The sequence below is a fragment of the Oncorhynchus mykiss genome, chromosome 19, assembly GCF_013265735.2.
Source record: "Oncorhynchus mykiss isolate Arlee chromosome 19, USDA_OmykA_1.1, whole genome shotgun sequence".
In the NCBI taxonomy this organism is placed as follows: Eukaryota; Metazoa; Chordata; class Actinopteri; order Salmoniformes; family Salmonidae; genus Oncorhynchus; species Oncorhynchus mykiss.
Window position 1 is genome coordinate 9,983,833 of NC_048583.1, and position 14,598 is coordinate 9,998,430.

The 14,598-nt window shown below is 42.5% G+C and overlaps 1 protein-coding gene across 3 annotated transcripts in view; it reads left to right on the top strand.

The window, feature by feature from the left end:
• herc3 (HECT and RLD domain containing E3 ubiquitin protein ligase 3) overlaps nt 1-14,581 on the top strand; it is a 35,207-nt gene extending 20,626 nt beyond the window's left edge. For all 3 annotated transcript variants that reach the window (XM_036954221.1, XM_036954222.1, XM_036954223.1), the window contains 6 exons: nt 483-649; nt 5,393-5,459; nt 5,698-5,780; nt 10,875-11,058; nt 12,074-12,176; nt 12,621-14,581. In XM_036954221.1, the coding sequence (XP_036810116.1) occupies nt 483-649; nt 5,393-5,459; nt 5,698-5,780; nt 10,875-11,058; nt 12,074-12,176; nt 12,621-12,829 (813 nt within the window). In that variant the 3' untranslated portion in view covers nt 12,830-14,581. The remainder of the gene's footprint in view (nt 1-482; nt 650-5,392; nt 5,460-5,697; nt 5,781-10,874; nt 11,059-12,073; nt 12,177-12,620) is intronic.
• The last annotated feature ends 17 nt before the right edge of the window (nt 14,582-14,598 follow it).

Genomic DNA, 14,598 nt, shown 5'->3' on the forward strand with positions numbered 1-14,598 from the left:
TCAGAATAGGTTTGTAGGGTTCATCAACAAGATTTTGTTAGGAAGGCATAATAGGTAATTATTCATATGTAACTTGTAGTTTTAATCAGAAACACATGCGTAATGAATCAACAACAATTCTGAGTAGCCCAGTAATACATTTCCCAGTTGGTGAACATTATTGAATGAAGTGGTTGAATAAAAACAAATTAAATCTTGGTTTGGATTTAAAAACAGACCTTTGGTGGTATGCCAGCCTACATTTCCATCAAAAACAAGATGTACATCTCAATAGTTTCAAGTCCTTTTGTTTTTTACTCTCTTAATACTGATGAACCATTTCAGTAGGCTTCTCTTGTTTCTTCCACCTCCTGTATTTTCTGATCAGTGAGGAACGAGCAACAAGAAGAGGACGCCTTTTAAGACTATTGCTATGCACCCAACAAAGCATTGCCTCTCTACTTAACTTCCTTGTTGTGTCGTCTCTCTCTGTTTCTGCCCAGTGTTTTGTGGAGTACAACTGGTTCAATCTGATAGGGATCATTTGTGGGCTGGCCATCTATAACAGCACCGTGGTGGATCTCCACTTCCCCCTGGTCCTTTACAAGAAGCTACTGGGCGTAGCACCCACTCTGGAGGACCTCAAGGAGCTGTCGCCCACAGAGGGCAGGTAATGTGAATTCATAGCCCAGCCACGAGGCCTCTAGGCTGGGATGGACTTGCATGCTAACTCCCCCTAGCCACATCTTGTTAAAAGTTCTACATGGAAAGTGAGTGTTCTTCATTCATTAAAAAAGACTTAGTGTTGAACACAATCTTTCTACTGCCATTAGGTATATTGATTGTCCATGCTGTTTGTATAAATGTATTTTCGTCTTGGGTACGGAGAGATTTCATTCTGGGTTTATTTTTTTAATTCCCCCTTCCCTCCTTATTTGAACACGTTGTGTGAACTCAACATCTCTTCAGAAGGCAATAATTGAGTGTTGGGCTTAGGGTTGGGCAGCATCCAGATCTTCATAGCGTTCCTGTACCATACTAGGGTATATGGTATTACTGGCAGTGCACACTGTTTCTTTCCAAATGCACAAAACAAATTTAGGCAGCAGGGTTCTCGATCCAGGAGGAGATTGTTTGTCTCTGCTGTAATCGCTGTGTCAGCGATGTACAGCTGTGAGTCTTTCTGGGTAAGTCTAAGAGCTTTGCACACATGGATTGCACAATATTTGCACATTATTCTTTAAAAAATTCAAGCTCTGTCAAGTTGGTTGTTGATCATCGCTAGACAGCCATTTTCAAGTCTTGGCATAGACTTTCAAACCGATTTATGAGTAAAAACTGTGACTAGGCCACTCAGGAACATTCAATATCATCTTGGTAAGCAACTCTAGTGTATATTTGGTCTTGTGTTTTAGGTTATTGTCCTGCTGAAAGGTGAATTAGTCTCCCAGTGTCTGTTGGAAAGCAGACTGAATCAGGTTTTCCTCTAGGATTTTTCCTGTGCTTAGCTTTATTCCGTTTCTTTTTATCCTAAACTCTCTAGTCCTTGCAGATAACAAGCATACCCATAACATGGTGCAGCCACCACCATGCTTAAAAATGTGGTACTCAGTGATGTGTTGTGTTAGATTTGCCACAAACATAGCACTTTGTATACAAGACATAAGGTTAATTTCTTTGCCACATTTTTTGCAGTATTACTTTAGTGCCTTTTTACAAACAGGATGCATGTTTTCTGCCCTGGATTCCTTTTCACTCTGTCATTTAGGTTAGTATTGTGGAATAACTACAATGTGGTTGATCCATCCCCAGGAGAAAATTATCACAGCCATTAAACTCTGTAACTCTTTTAGTCACCATTAGCCTCATGGTGAAATCCCTGTGCCGTTTCTTTCCTCTCCTGCAACTGAGTTAGGAAGAACGCCTGTATTTTTGTTGTGAATGGGTGTATTAATACACCATCCAAAGTGCAATTAATAACTTCACCATGCTCAAACATCTTTTTCTTTTTTCAATCTGGAAAACCTCTGGTGTTTGTGGTTGAATCTGTGTTTGAAATTCACTGCTTGACTGAGCAACCTTACAATTGTTTGTATGTGTGGGGTACAGAGATGAGCTAGTCATTCAAAGATCACATTAAACACTGTGCAATAATAATAAGTTGCATGGACACGAGTCCATGCAACTTATTATGTGACTTGTCAAGCACATTTAGGCTTGCCATAACAAATGGGTTGGATACTTGTTGACTCAAGATATTTCAGCTTTTAATTTTTTATTAATTTGTAAAAAAAAATTTAAATCCACTTTGGCGTTATTGTGTATAGGCAGTGACACAAAATCTCAATTATAATCAAATTTATATTCAGGCTGTAACACAAAAAAATGTGGAAAGAGTCTATGGGTGTGAATACTTTCTGAAGGCACTGTACTTACTGTACATAACCCAGCGGTTGGCCTAGGGTCTAATTGTCTGCAGATGGCCCGGACTTTGGTGCTGAAGCTTTTTATCCTTAGATTACCAGTCCGAGGGCTACAATTAGGGCAGTGCATCGGCCCTTGAGCGTGTCACAGTAAAAGACAGCTTTCTTTAAGGAGTTGGCTCCCTCGGGAGTGTTGGGCCACAAAACAACCCAGACGATGAATAGTGTCTTGTTGTTTTGTCATGGGTTGTGTTGCTTTCTTGGCTTGACTTTTGGGTACACTTAAGACCGAGGCAGTAGAGAGTCGACACAGCTGTGGGTTTTGAACTAAGTGGTGGTGAAGAAATGAAGAAGGAAGAGAAATGAATGACAGTTGGTTAGTCATTTGGGGTGTTTCTTTACTCTAGCATTTCTGTGTACTCCTAGTACTCTGAGTTGAAATAAGATATTTTTAAATGTATTTAACTAGGCAAGTCGGTTAAGAACAAATTCTTATTTACAATGACGGTCTACCCCGGCCAAACCCGGGCCAATTGTGCACCGCCCTATGGGACTCCCAATCACGGCTGGTTGTGATACAGCCTGGATTCGAAACAGGGTGTTTGTATTGACGCCTCTAGCACTGAGATGCAGCGCCTTAGACCGCTGCACCACTCCGGAGCCCAAAGATAACTGGATATCAAATACAGTTGAAGTCGGATGTTTACATACACTTAGGTTGGAGTCATTAAAACTTGTTTTTCAACAACTCCACATATTTCTTGTTAACAGACTATTGTTTTGGCAAGTCAGTTAGGACAGCTACTTTGTGCATGACACAAGTAAATTTTTCCAACAATTGTTTACAGACAGATTATTTCACTTACAATTCACTGTATCATAATTCCAGTGGGTCAGAAGTTTAAATACACTAAGTTGACTGTGCCTTTAAACAGCTTGGAAAATTCCAGAAAATTATGTCATGGCTTTAGAAGCTTCTAATTGGCTAATTGACATCATTTGAGTCAATTGGAGGTGTATCTGTGGATGTATTTCAAGGCCTACTTTAAAACTCAGTGCCTCTTTGCTTGATATCATGGGAAAATCAAAAGCCAAGACTGCTCCAAAACCGCCATAAAAAGACAGACTACGGTTTGCAACTGCACATGAGGACAAAGATCGTACTTTTTTTTTGTCCTCTGGTCTGATGAATCAAAAATATAACTGTTTGGCCATAATGACCATCGTTATGTTTGGAGGAAAAGGGGGGAGGATTGCAAGCTGAAGAACACCATCCCAACCTTGAAGCATGGGGGTGGCAGCATCATGTTGTGGGGGTGCTTTGCTGCAGGAGGGACTGGTGCACTTCACAAAATAGATGGCATCATGAGGCAGGAAAATGATGTGGATATATTGAAGCAACATCTCAAGACATCAGTCAGGAAGTTAAAGCTTGGTCGCAAATGGGTCTTCCAAATGGACAATGACCCCAAGCATAATTCCAAAGTTGTGGCAAAATGGCTTAAGGACAACAAAGTCAAGGTATTGGAGTGGCCATCACAAAGCCCTGACCTCAATCCTATAGAACATTTGTGGGCAGAACTGAAAAAGCTTGTGCGAGCAAGGAGGCCTACAAACCTGACTCGGTTACACCAGCTCTGTCAGGAGGAATGTGCCAAAATTCACCCAAGTTAATGTGGGAGGCTTGTGGAAGGCTACCCAAAATGTTTGACCCAAGTTAAACAATTTAAAGGCAATGCTACCAAATGCTAATTGAGTGTATGAAAACTTCTGACACACTGGGAATGTGATGAAAGAAATACAAGCTGAAGTAAATCATTCTCTCTACTATTGTTCTGACATTTCACATTCTTAAAATAAAGTGGTGATCCTAACTGACCTAAGACTGAATTTGTACTAGGCTTAAATGTCAGGAATTGTGAAAAACTAAGTTTAAATGTATTTGGCTAAGGTGTATGTAAACTTCCGACTTCAACTGTACCTACTTCACAGACTACTGTAGTTCAGAGTACTTTGTGCAGAAAAACTCAACTCTACAACCCGTAAGAACACCACTCCAATACACAGCCCATACAAAGCAAGGCAGCATACTCCCATCCTCCCTCCAACTTCAACAGAATGTGAGACATCCCACTTGGCTGCCCTTTGGGTCTGGAGAGAACGAGGAGTTTCTTTTCCCCTTGGCACCCTATCCCTGGCTCTGTTACTCCATGCATACTTCCTGTGTTGTGTTAGGGTTGGCTAGCTTCTCCCTAGCAAGCATAGCTTAGCGTAGTCCTCTTCCCACACTCTCCATCACTCACGGTCTGTTATTGTCTCCCAGCATTAACATAGCGTAGCCCCCATTCTCCATCACTGTCTATTATTAGCTCCTAGCGTTAGCATAGCATAGCCCATATTCTTCATCAGTGTCTATTAATGGCTACTAGCATTAGCGTAGCCCCCATTCTCAATCACTATCTATTAGCTGTAAGAATTAGCATAGCCGACATTCTCCATTACTGCCTATTATTAGCCGCTAGCGTTAGCGCTCAAACAGGCTAGCGCTACAGGAAGCCTTGTTGTTCCCTCTTCTGTTCTATCCTAGATAATCCAGGTGCTTTGGGGACAGAACACAGCTGGCCACCAGGGTAAGCGATAAAATGTGACGTTAGCGATGTCACTAAATGCTACTGAGGGCAGAGGCCTTAAAATGGAGAGTGTGTTATCCCCAGCTAGGTTAGGGAGAAAGTCTTTAGCGATGGCTGAGGCTTCCAGGGAGGGATGCTGTCCGTGTCAGTGATGAAAAGTGTGCTGGCTGAGTCTTTACCTCAAGACGCAGCTATGTGGGAGGAATTTTGATGAGGATGACATTGGTCTTCTATTTCTCTGTCTTGCGTTTCCCCTCTCTCTTGCTAGCCCTTGTCTCTTTGTTTTTCCACCATAGTGAGACAGAACTTACATTCTCTACGATCATGTGTTAGTGAATACGTCTCTCTTTCTCTCTCTAGGAGTTTACAACAGCTCCTGGACCATGAGGAAGATGATGTTGAGGAGACATTTTGTCTAAACTTTGCTGTAAGTCCTCACAGGGCCCCCCCTGTTGTGAATTGTGCCAACTCTTGGAGATGTCTGAACCCCAAACAAAACATAAACCCACTCCCTCCTGAAACACTACGTCATGACCCATTTAAAAGATGACTGTACAGAAAGATCTTCACAACATTCAGATGCCAAATCAGATTCTGCAGTAGAAATGGATGATATTTAGTTGCCTGACTGAATGATATCTAACCACTCACTGTGTCCATCCCAGATCACCAGAGAGTACTATGGTCTGACGGAAGTTAAGGAGCTTATCCCTGGAGGAGACCGCATCACTGTGGACAAGAACAACAGGTGGGGCCCCTTTATTTATATATATATACACTTCTCAAAAAAAATAATGGGAACACTTAAACAACACAATGTAACTCTAAGTCAATCACACTTCTGTGAAATCAAACTGTCCACTTAGGAAGCAACACTGATTGACAATAAATTTCACATGCTGTTGTGCAAATGGAATAGACAACATGTGGAAATTGTAGGCAATTAGCAAGACACCCCCAATAAAGGAGTAGTTCTGCAGGGGGTGACCACAGACCACTTCTCAGTTCCTATGCTTCCTGGCTGATGCTGGCGGTGCTTTCACTCTAGTGGTAGCATGAGACTGAGTCTACAACCCACACAAGTGGCTCAGGTAGTGCAGCTCATCCAGGATGGCACATCAATGCGAGCTGTGGCAAGAAGGATTGCTGTGTCTGTCAGCATAGTGTCCAGAGCATGGAGGCGCTACCAGGAGACAGGCCAGTACAGTGCCTTGCGAAAGTATTCGCCCCCCTTGAACTTTGCGACCTTTTGCAACATTTCAGGCTTCAAACATAAAGATATAAAACTGTATTTTTTTGTGAAGAATCAACAACAAGTGGGACACAATCATGAAGTGGAACGACATTTATTGGATATTTCAAACTTTTTTAACAAATCAAAAACTAAAATTGGGCGTGCAAAATTATTCAGCCCCCTTAAGTTAATACTTTGTAGCGCCACCTTTTGCTGCGATTACAGCTGTAAGTCGCTTGGGGTATGTCTCTATCAGTTTTGCACATCGAGAGACTGAAATTTTTTCCCATTCCTACTTGCAAAACAGCTCGAGCTCAGTGAGGTTGGATGGAGAGCATTTGTGAACAGCAGTTTTCAGTTCTTTCCACAGATTCTCGATTGGATTCAGGTCTGGACTTTGACTTGGCCATTCTAACACCTGGATATGTTTATTTTTGAACCATTCCATTGTAGATTTTGCTTTATGTTTTGGATCATTGTCTTGTTGGAAGACAAATCTTCGTCCCAGTCTCAGGTCTTTTGCAGACTCCATCAGGTTTTCTTCCAGAATGGTCCTGTATTTGGCTCCATCCATCTTCCCATCAATTTTAACCATCTTCCCTGTCCCTGCTGAAGAAAAGCAGGCCCAAACCATGATGCCGCCACCACCATGTTTGACAGTGGGGATGGTGTGTTCAGGGTGATGAGCTGTGTTGCTTTTACGCCAAACATAACGCTTTGCATTGTTGCCAAAAAGTTCAATTTTGGTTTCATCTGACCAGAGCACCTTCTTCCACATGTTTGGTGTATCTCCCAGGTGGCTTGTGGCAAACTTTAAACAACACTTTTCATGGATATCTTTAAGAAATGGCTTTCTTCTTGCCACTCTTCCATAAAGGCCAGATTTGTGCAATATACGACTGATTGTTGTCCTATGGACAGAGTCTCCCACCTCAGCTGTAGATCTCTGCAGTTCATCCAGAGTGATCATGGGCCTCTTGGCTGCATCTCTGATCAGTCTTCTCCTTTTATGAGCTGAACGTTTAGAGGGACGGCCAGGTCTTGGTAGATTTGCAGTGGTCTGATACTTCTTCCATTTCAATATTATCGCTTGCACAGTGCTCCTTGGGATGTTTAAAGCTTGGGAAATCTTTTTGTATCCAAATCCGGCTTTAAACTTCTTCACAACAGTATCTCGGACCTGCCTGGTGTGTTCCTTGTTCTTCATGATGCTCTCTGCGCTTTTAACGGACCTCTGAGACTATCACAGTGCAGGTGCATTTATACGGAGACTTGATTACACACAGGTGGATTGTATTTATCATCATTAGTCATTTAGGTCAACATTGGATCATTCAGAGATCCTCACTGAACTTCTGGAGAGAGTTTGCTGCACTGAAAGTAAAGGGGCTGAATAATTTTGCACGCCCAATTTTTCAGTTTTTGATTTGTTAAAAAAGTTTGAAATATCCAATAAATGTCGTTCCACTTCATGATTGTGTCCCACTTGTTGTTGATTCTTCACAAATAAAATACAGTTTTATATCTTTATGTTTGAAGCCTGAAATGTGGCAAAAGGTCGCAAAGTTCAAGGGGGCCAAATACTTTCGCAAGGCACTGTAATATATTGTGTCATTGCAGTCAGTTTTATTGTAAATACGAATAGAATATGTTTCTCTACATTAATGTGGATGCTAACATGATTACGGAAAATCCTGAATGAATTGTGAAGAAGTTAGACGTACAAATATTAAGATATGATAACCTCTCACCATTACAAGAACATGGGATGTTAGCATTGTTTTCGGGGGGTAGCAGAGTGCAGAGCCAAAACAACCAAAAATGTTTCGCTGTCCCAATACTTTTGGAGCTCACTGTATTTTGAGGCGGCCCTTCTGTCACTGACACAGAGTTAGAGCAGCTTATGGAGGAGTCCATTGAGGTAACAGTACGGGGGTGTGCTGGAAGCTTGTGTTGAACAGATGGGGATGTCCCCAGCTGGGATTGGGTTCAGAACAACAGCAGCCCACATCTCTCCACAAATCCTCATTATACTTTGACTAGCCATTTGGCCGTGGGGCCAAATCCTCAGGGCCTCCACCCAGAGAGAGAGAGCAAGCGAAAAACTAACCCATTCATCCTGCCAAAACAGAGTCAGACTACGAAGGCCGTTTTGAAGGCTGTCTGTTATGACTTGAAGTGCAGGCATATCTAGAATTTTCAAGTGGTTAAGAACACAGGACCAGTAACTGAAAGGTGACTAGGTGAAAAATCTTTCAATGTACTCTTGAGCAAGGCACTTAACCCTAATTGTTGCTGTGGATAGGACCGTCTACTAAAATGTAAATAAGTGAAAGCATAATTCCAGGAGTTTTTCCTACTTATAGACTATAACTGCAGCCCAGAGTTTTCCTGGACAGGTCACATGGTCAGGAAAAACTGTGAAACAATGAGTTGAGTCACCTTTCCTCTTCATTACACCGAGGGAGGTTTGTTTATTGTGAGTGGAGTTGTGGAGGTTAGCTTAGCCCACAGATGCTATGGCAAGTTTCCTGCTCCCATTCCTCATTGCCGTTTGCCAGATCGAGTGTTTTTATTTCTGGCTGTGGGGCTCGTCAGTTAAATCTCTGGAGGGAGAGGCTGGGGAGTGTGTGTGTGTGTGTGTGTGTCTGTTTGAGTGTGACTGTGTCAGTTTGTGTGAGTGTATATTAGCCACGTGTGTGTGTGTGTGTGTGTTAGTAAGAAAGGGAGAGTAGGCCGAAGAGCAACGTTTCTATTCCCCTGCAGCTCTCCTTACGTCTCTGTAGCTGGCTGCTACAGTATCTGTCAGGAAATCAGGTGGGTGGCCAACCATGTTGCTACACAGAGTTCACACATCCTCCCTGGGCCATGCTGTGCTGAACTCCAGGCCTGACACACACTGCCATCATCATCTTATCCTCCTCACAGGAACCTCACACAGGGACAGATTGTGTGTGTGTGTGTTAAACATCCTATGTGCAAGGGCACATTTGACTCTCTATCCAGTCATGTGCTGTTTTAAAGATAAAGTTCTTTACCAGTTAAGTTCCTGACTAAATGAGAGAAATTAATCAGGATAGTCCCATCCTTTAACTGTCATGGTTGTTTATTACTAGGATGAAAGTATTAATGAGTAGAGCTACAATCCACATTGCAGAATGCACAGTACCCAGCCCCTTAATAGTGACTAAATTCAAGATGGGTGTCTCAGTCCCATGGATCTCAATTATAGATGGTTATGGTGGTGGGTTATGTATGGTCTATTTTAATCTGTTTTGATTGGCCGGTGCAGTGGCCAAGGGTCTCCGGGTCTCCAATCTGCCCAGTAGAGCGTGTCTCCAGAACACAGAACACCTCCCCTGTGACACCTCCTCCTGGGAGAGACCGCTAGTCTGTGTCACAAATGGCAACCTATTTCCTTTGAAGTAGTGCACTATATAGGGAATTGGGTGCCATTTGAGACACAGGCTTAGTGCTGCTCTCACTGATATTCTCTATCCTCACAAATCCCTATTCCCCTCCTGAGGGGATAGGCCTGCCATGAGAATGAAGTTATACTGACAGTCACAGGAACAACATGTTCAGTCGCAGCCTCAAAGGAACATTTCACCAAAAAACTATATTTTGGTATTTGTTTCATTTGTCCATTGTTGACAGTGTCCCAAAATGTTTTGCTTGTCAGCAATCACATGTTCAAGATATGTAATGTTCAAAATACAGAAATCATCCCTGTATGATGAATTTTGCATCATATGATTAATTTTAATAACAAACTTGTCCATCAAATGATAGAGTAATGACAAACTCAATCAAAAGGCCTAGCTCTGTCAGAGTATAACTTATTCAATCCTCAAGCTGAAGGAAAGTCCTTTGTTTAAACAGTTCTATGGCGCTTGGATAGTCTTCAGCAGCTCCTGCTGCTCTCCATGTGGGGAAACCATTCATTTAAACCATAAGGAGGCCACTCAGGCCAGCTGACCTGTAGAGCAGTGGGTTATGGGCCATGTAGTCTTCACCATGATGGCCATTTTAGGGCTGAGTGGCATGGCCGTAGGTGGAGGGGCTTGCCACATCACGTGTGTGTGTGGTTGTGTGTGTGTAGTATTAGTGCAGCAACATGAGACAGGCAAGGGTTTAAGCAATAACAAATGAAAATGGTTACAGGGAATTTCTCTCACTTAAAAATCATATGAAGATGGCATAAGTCATGGCAAAATGTGCAGAATATCACTAAATTCGCTTTGAAACTGCAAACGTTTCTCTCCGCCCCATCGCAAAATGTGTATACGTGCCAGAAATTGGCTTTAAAACTACAACATTTTCTCTCCGTCCCATGTTAAATAGTAGAATTGCATGAAATTAGTTTCACAACTGCAAAACTTTCTCTCCGCTCCATGGCAAAACGTGTAGAATACAGGAAATTATTGAAATGTCAAATGTTTCTATTTGCTGCCCAGAGTGTTTGCATACGGCCCACAAAGGGTTAGGGCTGGCCCTGGCTATTAACTACAACCAGACTACTGATTGGATCTCCAAAATTAGGATGGTTAACTGTATGGCCACTCAATATTCTTTATGTCTGTCTGTCTGTGTCTCTCTCTGTGTCAGGGAGGAGTTTGTGGAGGCCTACCTGAAGTACATGTTCAGGGACTCGGTGAGCGAGCTGTACCAGGCCTTCTCCTCTGGGTTCCTGAAGGTGTGTGGTGGGAAGATCCTGTCGCTGTTCCAGCCCTCCGAGCTTATGGCCATGGTGGTGGGAAACAACAACTATAACTGGGAGGAAATGGAGAAGGTGAGCTTTAAAGCTAACGCTAATGGTAGGTGATACGAAGCTAACCCTAATGGTAGGTCATACGAAGCTAACCCTAATAGTAGGTGATGGAGAATGTGAGTGCTAATGCTAAGCTAATCCTAATGGTAGGTGATGGAGAATGCTAAGCTAACCCTACATGGTAGATGATGGAGAATGTAAGAGTGAATACACCCCAGGGCAGTCGATCACTGAGTCAAACATCCACGGAAAACACTGGTGTTGACACTACATACTGTTACCGGAGAACATCAAAATGGGTGTGAAATATAATAAAACAGTTGATGCCATACTGCAAAGCACAGTGTCAAAACTAATCAAAATAATTGTTTTAATTGTTGACCCATCACTAAAACGAACCTGTCTTGACCAGGCAGTTCCCGAGGGCATAGCCAATTAGACAAAACCCTTCAGTCAGAAACCAGGAAGTTCGAGCGTCTGTCTGGTCAAGTTCGAGTGTCGGGACATGTATGGCTCGCTGAGCCGGGGAGGGCATGGGGATTAGCCATTGGCTAATGGAGGAAGTTAAAAAGGTCACTGTAAGTAATGTGCACTGGGCTTCTCCTGGATTCGTGTTGCTTTTAGCGTGTTGATGTCTTCAGATGATTGTCAGGGGTCTGTGATCTGTGTTTACTGCGAGTGTCGTGTGCAGGATATTGACAACATGATGGGGACTCTGGCATAAGCGGGGTGTTTTCACAGCACTGCTCAGAATGTGGGAAATGTGTATGAAGTTTGAACGCTGGGGTTAGATTAGGCTAGGTAAAGGGTCTGCACCACACACACACACACACACACACACACACACACACACAGCTCTGAGGAATTCCACAGGCTGTCACATATGAAGGAATCATGTTCTTACTCTGAATAACACTTAATGATAGTGACCAAGTAGAATGCTCTATACAAATCATAGCAGTTGGCCAACTTCAGTTACATAACTGTCCCTAATATAATATAACCATATTATGTTGTTTTGGCTTTTCTACTACAGAATGCGGTTTACAAAGGAGAGTATTCAGCCACTCATCCGACTGTGAGGATGTTTTGGGAGGTATTCCATGAGTTCCCTCTGGAAAAGAAGAAGCGGTTCTTATGTAAGTATTAATACGAGAGCCCTCGGTTCTTATGTAAGTATTAATACGAGAGCCCTCGGTTCTTATGTAAATACTGAGTAGAGCCCTCGGTTCTTATGTAAATACTGAGTAGAGCCCTCGGTTCTTATGTAAATACTGAGTAGAGCCCTCGGTTCTTATGTAAATACTGAGTAGAGCCCTCAGCCAACACCTCGTTAAACTATCACAATGACAATCTGTAGTTTTACTCAAGGTCTAAATAGGCACTTACTAGTGTTGGGACTTAACATTGAGCTTGAGCCACTGGCTATCTATTTCTAACGCTACAAGGAAAGAAAGCTGCTTGAGTATTAGTACTCTCAGCCTCTGAAACTGTACATCTAACGCTATCTCTCCCTCTCTCAACTATAATACTATACCTAATGCTAACACTAGCCCTCCCCTTTACTGTCCCCTCTTTCCCAGTATTCCTGACGGGCAGCGACCGCATCCCCATCCATGGCATGGAGAGCCTTCGCATCTCCATCCAGTCCACGTCGGCCGAGGAGCACTATCTGCCCGTGGCCCACACCTGCTACAACCTGCTGGACATGCCCCGCTACCAGACCAAAGAGACCCTACACCGCCGTCTCACCCAGGCCGTGGAGCAGTACGAGGGCTTCAGCCTGGTGTGAGACCGTGGCTCCCCCTAGAGGCCTGGAGGACCAGGGGGGGAATTAGCATGGCTGCTAATGCTAATGTACTTTAATAACAACACCCTGTGAATGGGGGTGGCTGGATGGGTGGTGGGAAGGGGCCTCTTTTCCATAGCACTTTCCCTATACAGTTTACCGTAAGAGATGATATATTTTGAGTTATAATTGTCTTCTATGCAGATTGATGTACATAACTTGAACAGTTTTAATTAAACCAGCTTTTTTTGTTGCTTTAAGATAATTTATTGAATTGAATAGTTTTTGGGGATTTGAAAAATTATACATGTCAGAGGTGAACATTGAAGCCCTTTACCTGCGATCTGGTCTTTTACTGCTGTTCTTGGGTCAGTTTGAGGACGGATGATACCAGATTAATACATCAGTCTGGCCTTTTACCGTTGATCTTGGGACAGATGATACCAGATTAATACATGAGTGAACAGCAGGCAGACAGTTCCATACTCAAGCCCAATAAATACATGGCATTCTAATGCCATACCCACAATACCAGTCTATTTCTACATTAAAAAGACTAACTGAACGACTGGAGTTACTTACATGTATCAATATTTCTTTGATTGCGATGCCGTTGGAGTGATTTTATTACAGTAGTATTGGTGAAGTCTTTTTTTTTAATGGATGTTAAAATGTCTGTGTGCATGTTGTCGAGAGGAAACGCTAAAAAGACTCATTGTTACATAATAAACACAAATACAGCTAATCCACATCTTTGATCCCGGTAACCCCAGATTAGGAATAAATCTCAATGTCAGAATGAGTGCACATTTGTGGCCTGGCGGATTTATAGATGATCTGTTCATGGTTCCCACCGGTTCCTTCTGTGATGACACCGCATTCGGACCAAAGACATTAGGATTGGTTGATTTGACCTGCAGAATTAGTCTTGGGTCATTGATTAGGTTTAAGGAACAGATTATATTTGGTCATGTTATTAGCAATAACGAACAGCTCAGTAATGTAATGACGTTTGTATGAGGGTCAGGGGACGCTGCACTCTGAACATCTCTGCATCGTTTCCCGGCCGTTACTTCAATGACTATTCTCTCAAGTGTATCTGGATCGTGTGTTGATATGCAAGTGATAGAAATAACTTTGTCTGTGCATTCTGCCTATTCAGTCCTATTACCGAACGTCTCAGCCAATGGAGGTATTGTATTGTATACCATTTCTCTTAAGCTATGTCTTTCTCCACTGTAACTGGGGTTAAGACAAACGTCGTTATCTATAGGGACGGCTGGTCTCCTTGTTTGTCTTTTGTTTTAATACATCAATAGCCACAAATTTGCCCAAGGGGAATAATTACTATTTTGATTGTCACCCTCAGTGTAGACAATGACATAATAAACAAAAACAAATGTCAGTGAACTTTTGTTTATTATAAGCTGTGCTAGGGCAATACCTGAGGGAGGCGCAGTGTGTTCTATTATAGCCTGGTCCTTAATCCATTTGTGCTGTTTTGCTGACTAAAGCTGTTGGCAAGACAACAAACCGATCAGCGACCGACCAGGCTAGGGGAAAAGCCTATTCATTCCTATTATTCTTATTTCACCACGGTAATGGCGACAATTCCAAATCATGGGGTCAATGTTTGCAAATAAGGGCTTATTAGTGGATCTATAACTGGATTGTTTCAAGTATATCATATTTAATTTTGTACCTTCTAAATGGATGAAATTTTTTTCCTGAACAAATAAAACGTAATTCCAGCTTGCCCTGTAGTTGTGTTT